The 15,929-nt window shown below is 34.2% G+C and overlaps 1 protein-coding gene across 1 annotated transcript; it reads left to right on the forward strand.

Moving 5' to 3' along the window:
• Positions 1-592: 592 nt before the first annotated feature.
• On the forward strand, positions 593-15,229 carry fndc4b (fibronectin type III domain containing 4b). Its single transcript, XM_073827239.1, has 6 exons — positions 593-1,185; positions 3,861-3,976; positions 4,120-4,324; positions 8,084-8,173; positions 10,371-10,507; positions 14,291-15,229. The coding sequence occupies exons 1-6, from the start codon at positions 1,113-1,115 to the stop codon at positions 14,330-14,332; spliced, it is 663 nt and encodes a 220-aa protein (XP_073683340.1). The 5' UTR covers positions 593-1,112; the 3' UTR covers positions 14,333-15,229.
• The last annotated feature ends 700 nt before the right edge of the window (positions 15,230-15,929 follow it).

The following is a 15,929-nucleotide window of genomic DNA, read 5'->3' on the forward strand; positions in this document are numbered from 1 at the left end:
GTAAAAAATAAATAAATAAAAAACACCTTGACCGCATGACATTTTTGGATTGTAACTAATTTTGACTAAATGATTCACACTTATTCCTTAAACATAAGAATTAAAATTTAAATTCATGTGCATAATTTCCCAGAAGAGTGAACCAGCCAAATCTGTTTTATCTAATTATTAATTATGCAAATGATTCTTAGCTGCTTTTGAGTGCATTCCGTTCTACCTGAAATTACATCTATTCTTAATATAATATTATTATCCAGGTATTAATTTAATTCTCAAATTCAATTCTATTCCATCCTATTCTTTTGTATTTAATTACATTATCACACATCTTGTCTAATGTGAAACTCTTGATGATTTATTATCCTAGTACACTATATAAAGTAAAGACTATTCTGTTTTGTTCACAGATATGGTTTGTACTGATGTGTGATTTATTTCATTGCATTCTTCCCACAGTTGTGCACTCTTCCATCCTGTGTCTCTCATAATGTTTGCAGTGGACTATCGATGTGCAAGTTTGAATGGCGTCATAAATATCGTCCAACAGGGTGTTTTTGGAGAGGTGGCGGCTGTACCGCATTCATGCCGGTGCGGGTTCGTGCGTCACGCGGCTATAGAAGGTGAATGAGTGACTGCTGAGAATCAATCAGTAACTGGCCACCTGTGGGTCATGTGCCCGCGATGCAGCGCCGCTGATTTATTGGTATTCTTAAAGCGTCTTACACGAGCGCATAAAGTGAGGAAGGCGAACGCGAGCTCTGCGATGGACGCCATGCGCGTTTACGCGTTACATTAGACGCGCGGCGAGCGGATGTAACTGGTGGCCAGGTTTACGTTCCGTTGTAGTATCGATGAAAGTATCGATGATTTCCGTAGCTCTCAAATCATTGCGAGAGGAAGCGTTTTCGGATGGCAACAGATTGAGGCGCATTGGATAGCAGTCTGCGAGGATGCTGAGGATGATGCTGGCTTAGATTGTTTATCATCTTCGTAACCACAGCGTATAACTGTTGCAAACAAATGCGTTATTGACAACCATGTAATACCCGGAGGAATGTTTAGTTCAGGTCACTTTACAGCGTCGCTCATCTGGATTAACTCTTGAAGAAGATATGATTCACCTAGTCACTTTTATGAGCCTCGTTCTGTCTCTGTTTGGATGCCACATCTGCTTTGCAGGGGCGAGTAAGTCAACTTGATTTCCTTCTATGGCATGCAGTTTGGCTAATAATAAAGATAAAATGCAGCGTGTATCTCTTATACTTGTTGGTCACCATGGCTACAATCAAGCACAAGAGAAGGCTGTGTTATATAATGCTTTCAGTGTTGTGTTTTTAATATAAGATCTCCCGGAGCCAGCGGAGGAAGACATTAAGGAAATTGCTTTTACTCTGTTAGTCGTTGTCTTTGATTTAATGGCCCAATAGATAGTGCTTATGGAATGACCTGAGGTACAGCATGTCAAATCAGGGCATTTAAGGGCCAGTGCAATATGATTTATCTGATTCATTTATTATCTTTAACATAATTTATGAAATGTTGCACACCCTTCAAGTCATTTGAACTACTTAATTACATCAAACTCCACAGTTAATTGAAAGACTGGCATCTCTCTCAGTGCACTTAATCTTAATTAGCCAGTTTTACCAGAAACCACACCACACTGATGAATGTTCATTTAGCATTGACCTTGGCAGGTTACATTGAGCTGAATTTCTCTTTTGTTGGCAAATAGCAAGATAAAAGAATGAGTGCGGTTATTCATCCCTCTGACGCAATGTTTGCTTTCCTGCTGAGCTAAATGTGTTTGATCCTAAAACACTGGCTCAATTGCCCTGCCAGACCAGCATTTGTGCTCTCATTGGGGACTAAATTATTAACAAGAGGGTGTTTGGCATTGAAATGGACACATAGATTGGGTTTAGTGCACTGCTGCTACAGCAGGGCTCTGTTGTGACATTTTTGAGCAGTACGTTACTGTACTAAAAGTATATTTTTGTACATTAAAAAAATGTGCGAGTGTGCATATTCACTAACAAAAACGTATTCGATAGATGTTAACCTTTCCATTGTTTATCAGCAAATTTTTCATTGTGGCTGCTTGCAATATTACCAAAGAGAACGTTGTTATAGATTGTTTTGTGCAAAGGTCAGTCATCTTAGTAATTGAATTGTATTTTATCTACCTCTTAAAGTAATATATGCCAATATATGCATGAGCTCTGGTTAGAAAGCATGCTTAAGAAAATAAAGGTGTCTGTGCCTAGGAGCTGTTGGTTAACAGGGATCAAGCATATATGTCCCATATATTATTTGTATTACGTATATTAGAAATGATTGGATATTAGTAAAATGCAAATTGTTAAAAAAGATTTCAATACGCATGTATAAAAATTATAGCACATATAGCACTTTCCTGTCATTTTGTTATGTAAGGAGCTATTATTATGTAAATATTATAACATATAAAACCGATAAATATTGTATCTAAATATTTTTATAATATGTATATTTACATATTTATATACAAAATGTATAAATATACATTTATATAATTTATGAAAAAAATTGGAATCTGGGAGTGCAAAAAAATCTAAATATTGAGAAAATCGCGTTTAAAGTTGTCCAAATGAAGTTCTTAGTGATCCATATTACTAATCAAAAATTAAGTTTTAATATAATTACGGTAGGAAATTTACAAAATATTTTCATGGAGCATGATCTTTACTTAATATCCAAATGATTTTTGGAAAAATCTGTAATTTTGACCCATACAATGTATTTTTGGCTATTGCTAAAAATATACCTGTGCTACTTAAGACTGGTTTTGTGCTCTAGGGTCATATATTTATATAATTTTATATGATTTTAAGCTATGTTGTATAACTGTTAGTTTATATCGTTCTATAAAGCATTTCACAATACAGCAGATTTACAGTTCATGTAGGGTTTATAATGTTTTTAAAGTCCCTACTGAACAGATTCGTCAAAAAAACATAATTAAAAGTGCCTTAATGCATTTATATTTATCCTTTCTAGATTGTCTGAACTATTTCTGAACTGGACCACAAAACCAGTCTTAAGTAGCGTGGGTATATTTGGAGCAATAGCCAAAAATACATTGTGTGGGTCAAAATTATTATTTTTCTTTTATGAAAAAAAAAAAAACCATTAGGATATTAAGTAAAGATCATGTTCCATGAAAATATTTGTAAATTTCCTACTGTAAATATATCAAAACTTAATGTTTGATTAGTAATATGCATTGCTAAGAACTTTTGGACAACTTTCTCAATATTTAGATTTTTTGGCAACCTCAGATTCCAGATTTTCAAATAGTTGTATCTCGGGCAACAATATCCAGGGTTACATATAAAGAATATGATGTTGGGTGATCATATTCCAAAACTCCTTTTTATGTCGAGCTGATTTTTCCCCCTGTCGCATAAAGTCAACGATTTGGCAAAGAAGTGTTTACCACTAATTTTGACCGAGTCATGCTGATCCCATTAAAGAAAAGAATTAAAATTAGAATTCATTTGCATAATATCCCAGCAGAGTGAATCAGCTAAATACAGAAGTGCTGCATATTTATGAACTGCATTATTGTAGTTGTTCATTGAGCCGATGTCAAGTTGGCCCTTGTGATGTCTTGGGGGAATGGAGACAAAAGGAACTAAGCATCTAAAAATACCTCACAAACATCATCTTTCGCATGCAACAGTAACATGGATTAATCTTTTCAAACTTGACGTTTATGGAGCCCTGAATAATTCAGTCTTAATTTTAGTTGTATATGTTTGAGTGCGTTGGGGGTGTGTGCTAATAAATGATTCATGCCAATGATTTGTGCTTCACAGACCGCCCTGCTGCTCCTGTCAATGTCTCTGTTACTCACCTGCGGGCGGATTCGGCCACCGTGTCCTGGAATATTCCAGAGGGAGAGACCGTAATTGGCTTTGCCATCTCACAGCAGGTCAAACAAAGTTATTACAATGAGATACAACCCTGCGGGCTGTTATTGTAATTGCATAAGCCTGACATTTAATATCTGCAATAAATTTGCCCTCTGATGAATCCTCATGTGCTTAAACGTCTGTGTCTGTGTCTGTGTTTTAGCGCCAGGACGGGCTGATGCAGCGTTTCATTCGTGAGGTGAACACGACCAGTCACGCTTGTATACTTTGGGATCTGGATGAAGACACTGATTATATTATCCAGGTCCAGTCTGTCGGACTCTATGGCGAGAGTCTGGCCAGCAAAAAGATTCACTTCAGAACGCTTAAAAAGTCTGAACATTTTCAATCCACCATGATGGATCAAGGTAAACATGTCTGCTGGATCATATTTAGCAGTCGCATTAGTACAGTATCATTCATTTAATGAAGTATGTAATGTTTTTATTGTGAAATAATACAGATGATTTCTGAATTTTTTGCAATTTCTTACATAAAGTTGTACTTCTTACTATTCTGAATTTATATCTTACAATAATTTTTTTTTTTTTTCATTGAATTTCGAGTTTACATCACAGTCTGAATTGTGAGATAAAAGGTTACAATTTTATCAGATAAACAGGCGTCCATACACTCTTAAAAATAAAGGTACTTTAAAAGGTTCTTCAAGCAATGCCATAGAAGAACCATTTTTGGCTCCACAAAGAACCCTTCAGTCAAAGGTTCTTTAAAGAACCATCTCTTTCTTACCTTTTTATAATCTGAAGAACTTGTGAAACAGAAAGGTTCTTCGGGTGTTTAAGGTTCTTTATTGAACCATGGCATCGTGAAGCACCTTTATTTCTAAGAGTGTACTTTAATCAGCTTATTAAGTGATTCAACCAGCAAAAACACATGAAATCAAACCCACTGCGCAATGTGACGTCGTAGTGACGTCTTTTCCATGTCATTTTTGGACGTCCAATTTCCATCCATTGATGGGGTTGTTTTGTAACGCCAGGCGACGTCTTTTTTCGACGTCTACAGCACGTCTAATGTTGACGTTGGTGGGACCTCCATGTAAGGGCTACTCCAAAAGTGGTCCAAACGTGATTTTTTTTTTATATAAAATAGATAAATTTATATATATATATATATATATATACACAGTATATGTAACCCCTCACACACAGGTCCTACTGCACCCGCTCCGCACAGGTCTCAAACCCGGGTCTCCGGCACGGGAGGCGGACGCGCTCACTATGAGGCTAGTGCATCTCTTGAGATCAGGAAGTGCGGTTTACCTACTCATCACTTACTAGATGGCCTCCGTTATATATAACATTAAAAAAATATATAACTTGATTATAGGCTACTTTAAATAAAATAAAAACTGTTAAAGGAAAACAGAAAAATGTAAACAAAAAAAAAACATATGGACTACCAAATAAATAAATAGTCATACAGATAATAAATCTTGTTTGTTTATAAATAATCTGTATTCGTATGTATAATCATGTTAATAGGTTCTATTTTGTAAAACACATTTACTGCAACTGCCATAGACGTCCAAATGACGTCCAAAAAAACCCAGATCAAATGTTGAACGTCAAAATGACGTCTAAGTTGGGTCATGGATAGACGTCCAAATAGTGGACCTAGTTTGGACGTTGAATAGATGTCCAGAATTGGTCCGACCGACGGACCCAATATAGACATGATCTGCACGTCTAACCGACGTCCAGTGTGTATATCACAACTGCCATAGACGTCCAAATGACGTCCAAAAAAATAAGCCAGATTAGGTCAAATGTTGAACGTCAAAGTGACGTCCAAATTGGGTCATGGTTGGACGTCCAAATAGTGGACCTAGTTTGGACGTCGAATAGATGTCCAGAATTGGTCATGGACCGACGGACCCAATATAGAGATGATCTGCACGTCTATCCGACGTCCAATGTTTAGTGGGAAAGTTTCATGGCTCAGCAAACCCAAACTCAGCATGAATATACAATTTGGTGCTGTTGCTGATATCTATATGGTCAAAATAGTTGGCAGGGTTTGTACAAGGTGATTTTAAAGTGCTTTAAGTACTTGAATTTGACTTTTTAAAACCTAAGGTCTAGACAAACTATTTCAAATATAGTGAATTAAGCTACAAACTCAATCATAACGCACAATGTTTCCATCTAACATGTATTTTTAGGTGCAGCTCATATTAATGGAGTGTTTTCACTAGTTAGAAGTAAACGGTTACCTCACCTCAATATGTTCATAGATTTGTGTTGGATGCCATCTATTTGGAATAGAAATATTGAAATTTTATTTGTAAACATACTTTTTTTTAAAACTTATTTTATTTAATGCAATAAAACTATCAAGCTAAGCCAGTAGTAGTACTGTCAGTGTACTGTAGTGTAAACATGGCTAAAGACTCGAAAAAGAGGAACAGAAAAAAACGATTGATTTTATCTCGTGGCTTTGATCATTGAGCTCAAGTGAATCACTAGCAAAAACCAGATCAAGTTAAAAGTGGCATTCATTTTCTAATTTTGTCATCACTTGTTGTGGTTTAAAAAACCAGAGCTTTTCGAAACTCAAAATCAGTTAAATCATTTCATTGCAAAATGATTCACTGTATCGAAGCACTCCAATTGGATCGCGAATGTTTGATTCAGATCAGGACTTAATCATTTAATGCAGATCGTAACTTAATAGCAGGTTCGCAATGCATTTGATTCGGATCAGGAATTCAGGCTGAAACTTTGTGCATTATTTAATTCAGATCGGAAAATTTGAAGTGGGATCATGATTATTATGATTCAGATTGGAATTTACGGAGCACGAATTGCGAATCATTTGATTCAGATTGACAGGTTTGTAAATAATTTGATTCAATTCGGTATTTCGGGGCTTGCTTTTTTCTGATTTCTTTTTTGTTAAACAGTAGAAAACATCAAACCATTAAGGCAGTACAGTTAGAAAAACAAAACAAAGAAAAAAGAAAAATCCCTTTAGAAAATTAACCATAGTAACCATGTTTTTTTTTTGTACTTCCGCAGTTTTACTGCAAACACCACAGTTAAAATAAAATGTGACCCTGGACCACAAAACCAGTCTTAAGTCGCTGGGGTATATTTGTAGCAATAGCCAAACATATGTGGTATGAGTCAAAATTATTGATTTTTCTTTTATGCCAAAAATCATTAGGAAATTAAGTAAAGATCATGTTCCATGAAGATTTTTTGTAAAATTCCTTCTATAAATATATCAAAATGTAATTTTTGATTAGTAATATGCATTGTTAAGAACTTAATTTGGACAACTTCAAAGGTGATTTTCTCTGTATTTGGATTTTTTTGCACCCTCAGGTTTTAGATTTTCAAATAGATGTATCTCGGCCAAATAGTGTCCTATCCTAACAAACCATATATCAATAGAAAGCTTATTTATTGAGATTTCACTTGATGTATACATCTCAGTTTTGTCAAATTTAACCTTATGACTGGTTTTGTGGTCCAGGGTCACAAATAGCCTACACCTTAGGGGACACAAAGGATGAATGTAGAGATACAGATTTTTAAGGATGAACAGAGCATTAAATAGTTTCCATGTAGCTAATTGTCTAGTCTAGATCAACTTTTGAATAAAGAAAAGAGAGATTTAAAGCCAGATTTTTGTTTGTGAAATTTAGCTAGAAGGAGACAAATAATTAAGGCATAATTAATAGAAAAGTCACTTACAAGCATTAAAAAGCTGCCCAAAATTTCTCTGTGTGGGTACATTGCCAAACAAGTGAATGAATCTTCCTCAGAAGAGAGTTGTTGACAAAAACAGCAACTCACTTCAATGTCTGACTTATATTATAATTACGTTCATATGCTTTTTGTGATATGTAGAGTAACTCATTTATCTGCTATTTGACCTCTTCACATTTAAGGAAAGAAGTTAGAGCTATAGTTTCCAAAGTTGAACATCGCTTTTTGATGATTTTCAAGTGTGTAGAGAATTTTATGTAGAGACGCTATGACATGTAAGTTAAGATAACAGACATGAACTAAAAGCCACAAAACATTTTGATTTCATGGCATCATCACTAAGTCTCTTCAGTCCTCTAACATGTGTTGTTGTCTTGTTTACCTGATCAGATGACCCTGCAGTTGAGGGTTTAGACATTTCAAGACACCTTCAGACTGGAGAGATATTGATCATTATGACTGTACTGCTGATGTGGGCAGGTAAAGGACATTGTGTTGGATTTAGTTACACATAATCATTAATGAACAAGAAATAGTCTGGTTGTAATGAGATTAATGACTTTGATTAATAATTTGGACTCGTCCTTCCTCCTGTAAAGCCTGACATATGAAAGCCTCACAGTCAGAAAAATCCACCAAAGTCATGTGAGTCTCATATTTGATCAGGCTTTTATGACTATAGAGCTCAACCACAAAACTTTATGGATCATCAAGTAAACAGATTCCACAGCAAAAAGCCATGTGAACTACGATCTGAAGGAGGATGTTTATAATTATACGTGCTAAAAAAAGGATAAGCTATCAATTAGTTGACAGAAGGCATGCAGGAGACAGGTTTTTCATGCAGCCATGTTTTGATCATGCTGATAAGTTAGAGACTTTACAGTCGTGGCCAAAAGTTTTGAGAATAACACAAATATTAGTTTTCACAAAGTTTGCTGCTAAACTGCTTTTAGATCTTTGTTTCAGTTGTTTCTGTGATGTACTGAAATATAATTACAAGCACTTCATACGTTTCGAAGGCTTTTATCGACAATCACATGACATTTATCCAAAGAGTCAGTATTTGCAGTGTTGGCCCTTCTTTTTCAGGACCTCTGCAATTCGACTGGGCATGCTCTCAATCAACTTCTGGGCCAAATCCTGACTGATAGTAACCCATTCTTTCATAATCACTTCTTGGAGTTTGTCAGAATTAGTGGGTTTTTGTTTGTCCACCCGCCTCTTGAGGATTGACCACAAGTTCTCAATGGGATTAAGATCTGGGGAGTTTCCAGGCCATGGACCCAAAATTTCAACGTTTTGGTCTCCGGGCCACTTAGTTATCACCTTTGCCTTATGGCACGGTGCTCCATCGTGCTGGAAAATGCATTGTTCTTCACCAAACTGTTGTTGGATTGTTGGAAGAAGTTGCTGTTGGAGGGTGTTTTGGTACCATTCTTCATTCATGGCTGTGTTTTTGGGCTAAAGTGTGAGTGAGCCCACTCCATTGGATTAGAAGCAACCCCACACATGAATGGTCTCAGGATGCTTTACTGTTGGCATGACACAGGACTGATGGTAGCGCTCACCTTTTCTTCTCCGGACAAGCCGTTTTCCAGGTGCCCCAAACAATCGGAAAGAGGCTTCATCGGAGAATATGACTTTGCCCCAGTCCTCAGCAGTCCATTCGCCATACTTTTTGCAGAAGATCAATCTGTCCCTGATGTTTTTTTTTAGAGAAGTGGCTTCTTTGCTGCCCTTCTTGACACCAGGCCATCTTCCAAAAGTCTTGGCCTCACTGTGCGTTCAGATGCGCTCACACCTGCCTGCTGCCATTCCTGAGCAAGCTCTGCACTGGTGGCACTCCGATCCCACAGCTGAATCCTCTTTAGGAGACCATCCTGGCGCTTGCTGGACTTTCTTGGACGCCCTGAAGCCTTCTTAACAATAATTGAACCTCTTTCCTTGAAGTTCTTGATGATCCTATAAATTGTTGATTTAGGAGCAATCTTAGTAGCCACAATATCCTTGCCGGTGAAGCCATTTTTATGCAACGCAATGATGGCTGCACGCGTTTCTTTGCAGGTCACCATGGTTAACAATGGAAGAACAATGATTTCAAGCATCACCCTCCTTTTAACATGTCAAGTCTGCCATTCTAACCCAATCAGCCTGACATAATGATCTCCAGCCTTGTTCTAGTCAACATTCTCACCTGAGTTAAGACGATTACTGGAATGATCTCAGCAGGTCCTTTAATGACAGCAATGAAATGCAGTGGAAAGTTTTTTTTCGGGATTAAGTTAATTTTCATGGCAAAGAAGGACTATGCAATTCATCTGATCACTCTTCATTACATTCTGGAGTATATGCAAATTGCTATTATAAAAACTTAAGCAGCAACTTTTCCAATTTCCAATATTTATGTAATTCTCAAAACTTTTGGCCACGACTGTACAAATAGCTTACAGTAAGCTTTATGTTTTAAATGCAGAGTTTCCATTTATCAAAGCTGTATCATTCTTTTAAGAACAATAGTCTTACCTTGTTGTTGTTTATTCTTTACAATGACCTTAAGAAAACTTTCTCCTTTCAAACTCAATTGGGATGTGCAGATGACAGATAGTGTGTTGTTTTAATGAAAGGTATCAGATCTGCGTCCCGTAATCAAGTTGATCTGTGTCTCTCGCTGCAGCTGTGATCGTGCTCTTCTGTAAGCAGTATGACATCATCAAAGACAATGACTCCAACAACCACAGTAAAGAGAAGAGCAAGCCGCTGTCGGGACAGAGCACCCCAGACTATCATAATGGAGGCCTGCTGGGCAGCAAGGTGAGAGCTTCACCACTGATCACTTATGGCTTTTTAATCAGCATGTGAGCGTACTGTTTGTGCATTCAGCAAATATTCATTAAGTAAAATTGTTTTTCATTTTAATTTAGATTTATGTAATCACAACGGGTCTATAATTCTAGTATTACATTTACATTCTAAAATATTATGATTTTCCCAGAATATGTGACACTAATTTGTCAGTTATAAACAGGCTGTACCTTATATCTGCATATTGCATATTACATTGTGGTAAAGTATTGAATACTGCATGATTTCAAAAAAATACGGGAGATATACAGTATAATATAGAGGTATTAGAGGTATACAGAAAATCTGGCAACATTTTACAATAAGGTCCCATTAGTTAATGCAGTAATTAACATTTACTATACCATTTAACATTTAACATTAATGAAAGTAAATTAAGTTAAGTTAATAATATTATGGTTCATAGCTCATTCATGTTAGCTCAGGTTAAATGAAATAATTCATTAAATAATATTAAATAATATTAACAGATGCAACTTTTCATTTAAGTAACATTTTAGTAAATTGCACAATTAACATTAAGATTATCAAATGCTTTAGAAGTCTTTTTTGTTCTTAGTGCATGTTAACTACTGTACTTAACTAATCTAAACAAGTGGAACTTTATTGCTAAATATTACTGAAAAATGCTTTAGGAGTATTTTTCATTGTTAGTGCATGATAACTTGTGTAATTAACTAATCTTAACAAATAAAACTTTATTGCAAAATATCACTAAAACATTGCTAGTTCATGTCAACTAGTGTAGTTAGCATGTTAACTAGTGTAGTTAGCATGTTAGCAAAATTGAAAATTGCTTTGGGTGTTTTTTTATTATTATTGTTAGTTCACATTAACTAGTGTAGTTAACTAATCTTAAATTAAACTTTATTGCAAAATATTACAAAAAATTGCTGTAGGAGTATTTTTCATCGTTAGTTCATGGAAACTAGTGTAGTTAGCATGTTAACTAGTCTAGATAACTAATCTTAACAAATGGAATTTTATTGCAAATTGCTAAAAATTACTTTAGGAGTATTTTTCATTGTAAGTGCATGATAACTAGTACCATTAACTAGTCTTAACAAATGGAACTTTACTGCAAATAATTACTGAAACATTGCTTTAGGAGTATTTTTCATTGTAAGTGTGTGATAACTAGTACCATTAACTAGTCTTAACAAATGGAACTTTACTGCAAATAATTACTGAAAATTGCTTTAGGAGTATTTTTCATTGTAAGTGTGTGATAACTAGTACCATTAACTAGTCTTAACAAATGGAACTTTACTGCAAATAATTACTGAAAATTGCTTTAGGAGTATTTTTCATTGTAAGTGTGTGATAACTAGTACCATTAACTAGTCTTAACAAATGGAACTTTACTGCAAATAATTACTGAAAATTGCTTTAGGAGTATTTTTCATTGTAAGTGTGTGATAACTAGTACCATTAACTAGTCTTAACAAATGGAACTTTACTGCAAATAATTACTGAAACATTGCTTTAGGAGTATTTTTCATTGTAAGTGCGTGATAACTAGTACCATTAACTAGTCTTAACAAATGGAACTTTACTGCAAATAATTACTGAAAATTGCTTTAGGAGTATTTTTCATTGTAAGTGTGTGATAACTAGTACCATTAACTAGTCTTAACAAATGGAACTTTACTGCAAATAATTACTGAAACATTGCTTTAGGAGTATTTTTCATTGTAAGTGCGTGATAACTAGTACCATTAACTAGTCTTAACAAATGGAACTTTACTGCAAATAGTTACTGAAAATTGCTTTTGGAGTATTTTTCATTATAAGTGCATGATAACTAGTACCATTAACTAGTCTTAACAAATGGAACTTTACTGCAAATAATTACTGAAAATTGCTTTTGGAGTATTTTTCATTATAAGTGCATGATAACTAGTACCATTAACTAGTCTTAGCAAATGGAACTTTACTGCAAATAATTACTGAAAATTGCTTTTGGAGTATTTTTCATTGTAAGTGCGTGATAACTAGTACCATTAACTAGTCTTAGCAAATGGAACTTTACTGCAAATAATTACTGAAAATTGCTTTTGGAGTATTTTTCATTGTAAGTGCGTGATAACTACTACCATTAACTAATCTTAGCAAATGGAACTTTACTGCAAATAATTACTGAAAATTGCTTTTGGAGTATTTTTCATTGTAAGTGCATGATAACTAGTACCATTAACTAGTCTTAGCAAATGGAACTTTACTGCAAATAATTACTGAAAATTGCTTTTGGAGTATTTTTCATTGTAAGTGCGTGATAACTAGTACCATTAACTAATCTTAGCAAATGGAACTTTACTGCAAATAATTACTGAAAATTGCTTTTGGAGTATTTTTCATTGTAAGTGCATGATAACTAGTACCATTAACTAGTCTTAGCAAATGGAACTTTACTGCAAATAATTACTGAAAATTGCTTTTGGAGTATTTTTCATTGTAAGTGCATGATAACTAGTACCATTAACTAGTCTTAGCAAATGGAACTTTACTGCAAATAATTACTGAAAATTGCTTAAGGAGCATTTTTCATTGTAAGTGCATGATAACTAGTACCATTAACTAGTCTTAACAAATGGAACTTTACTGCAAATAATTACTGAAAATTGCTTTAGGAGTATTTTTCATTGTAAGTGCATGATAATTAGTACCATTAACTAGTCTTAACAAATGGAACTTTACTGCAAATAATTACTGAAAATCGCTTTTGGAGTATTTTTCATTGTAAGTGCATGATAATTAGTACCATTAACTAGTCTTAACAAATGGAACTTTACTGCAAATAATTACTGAAACATTGCTTTAGGAGTATTTTTCATTGTAAGTGCATGATAACTAGTACCATTAACTAGTCTTAACAAATGGAACTTTACTGCAAATAATTACTGAAAATTGCTTTTGGAGTAGTTTTCATTGTAAGTGCATGATAACTAGTACCATTAACTAGTCTTAACAAATGGAACTTTACTGCAAATAATTACTGAAAATTGCTTTTGGAGTATTTTTCATTGTAAGTGCAGGATAACTAGTACCATTAACTAGTCTTAACAAATGGAACTTTACTGCAAATAATTACTGAAAATTGCTTTAGGAGTATGCATGATAACTAGTACCATTAACTAGTATTAGCAAATGGAACTTTACTGCAAATAATTACTGAAAATTGCTTTTGGAGTATTTTTCATTGTAAGTGTGTGATAACTAGTACCATTAACTAGTCTTAACAAATGGAACTTTACTGCAAATAATTACTGAAAATTGCTTTTGGAGTATTTTTCATTGTAAGTGCATGATAACTAGTACCATTAACTAGTCTTAACAAATGGAACTTTACTGCAAATAATTACTGAAAAATTGCTTTAGGAGTATTTTTCATTGTAAGTGCAGGATAACTAGTACCATTAACTAGTCTTAACAAATGGAACTTTACTGCAAATAATTACTGAAAATTGCTTTAGGAGTATGCATGATAACTAGTACCATTAACTAGTATTAGCAAATGGAACTTTACTGCAAATAATTACTGAAAATCGCTTTTGGAGTAGTTCTCAATGTCAATGTATTGTAAAGTATTACCAAAGTATTTTTCTTCTGAAGTATTTTTTTGTTGTTGATTCATGTAAACTAATAAAGAAAACTCCTGCCTCGGAATTGTAACAGTTTTCTCGTGGTATATTTAGTTATTTATTCTAATCTCTGACCATTTTAACTCTTTAGTTTCAAAGGACGTCATCCTCTGTCAGCATCATCAAGGTTTAACCATGGCATCACCTGGTCTGTCATCAGACCTGTCAGTGGATATCAGCTCAGCTCATCCTCTGATATTCAAGCGTTCAAGGCAATAGTAACATAAACCTCTCAGCTCCCTCAGCCACATCGGGAATTGTAAGGTAGTATACGGGTATTCAGTACTACAGTATACTCCAATAAACAACAATGTCCTGGACGATGAGCATACTGTACCTCTTTAACTAATACATCATCAGTAACCACGGGTGGAGCTTCTGGTGCTATGAATATGATCGACAGCCGGATACTTCGGTTTAAATGGGATGATGTTTTTTGTGTGAATGTGTTACACAGAAAGAGGAATAATAATTGTAACAAAAGTGGCATTTTTCATTAATACATATAAATTCTGACAATAAATTCATCAGCCACAGAAGTGGCCTTATATTATGCATTAGTACTTTCTAACCACAGTGAACACTATCAATGGCTTGTTTTATGTTTTTATTAAGTATTAACACTGTTACTAAATGTTTCACACCCTTGTAGAGGTGAACAGTGAGGTTTACAGCAGATCCAGTGCAGGAGTGTTCAGAAGAAATGGTTTTGTGTGGCATTTCTATGCCAAACTGGTAAAAGTTTCTATTTTGAGCTTGTAAATTAAGGAGTTAGTAAAACCATATGTCTACCCTGGTATTGTAATGTGCATAGTTCAGAAAGTAATACTTATTTAATTGTTATATTTTGATTTCTTTGTTCTCTAAATGAGAAGTTTTGATTAAGTTATATGTAGGAAATTAGCTACACATAGCTGTAGTTTTGGCAATAGATAAAGAATGTAGTTTAAATACTGTATTTCATTGCAAAAGTTAGAAGGGAAGTTTGTTAATATTCTTGTTCTCAATCTAGCTTTCCAATAAATGGAAAATGAAAAACCACGAGATTTGTCCGTCTGGTTATTTGTTTGTTTGTTTATTTGGTTAGTTATTTAGTCATTTATTTATTTAGAGGCAAGTGAGTACACTACCAGTCAAAAGTTTTTGAAAAGTAAGATTCTTAAAGTTTTTAAAGAAGTCTCTTCTGCTCACCAAGCCTGCATTTATTTGATCCAACGTACAGCAAAAAAATTTTTACTATTTAAAAGAACTGCTTTCTATTTGAATATATTTTAAAATGTAATTTGTGATCAAATCTAAATTATTGTGGTGTCTTCAGAAATCATTCCAATATGCTGATTTTCTGTTCAAGAAAGATTATTATTATTATCATCAAATTTTTAAAACAGTTGAGTACATTTTTTAAGAATTCTCTGATGAATAGAAAAATCCAAAGATCAGCATTTATTTGAAATAAAAAGCTTTTGTATATTTATTTATTTATTTATTAGGAAAGAAATGGTAGAAATGAATACTTTATTTAGAAAAGATGCTTTAAATTGATCAAAAGTGATGATAAAGACACTTAAAATGCTACAAAAGCTTTCTATTTCAGATAAATGCTGTTCTTCTGAACTTTCTATTCATCAAAGAAACCTGACACAAATTCTACTCAGCTGTTTTCAACATTATAATAACAATAATAAATGTTTTTTGTGAAGCAAATCAGAATATTAGTGTCACAGTTCTGT

The sequence above is a fragment of the Garra rufa genome, chromosome 21, assembly GCF_049309525.1.
Source record: "Garra rufa chromosome 21, GarRuf1.0, whole genome shotgun sequence".
Lineage (NCBI taxonomy): Eukaryota > Metazoa > Chordata > Actinopteri > Cypriniformes > Cyprinidae > Garra > Garra rufa.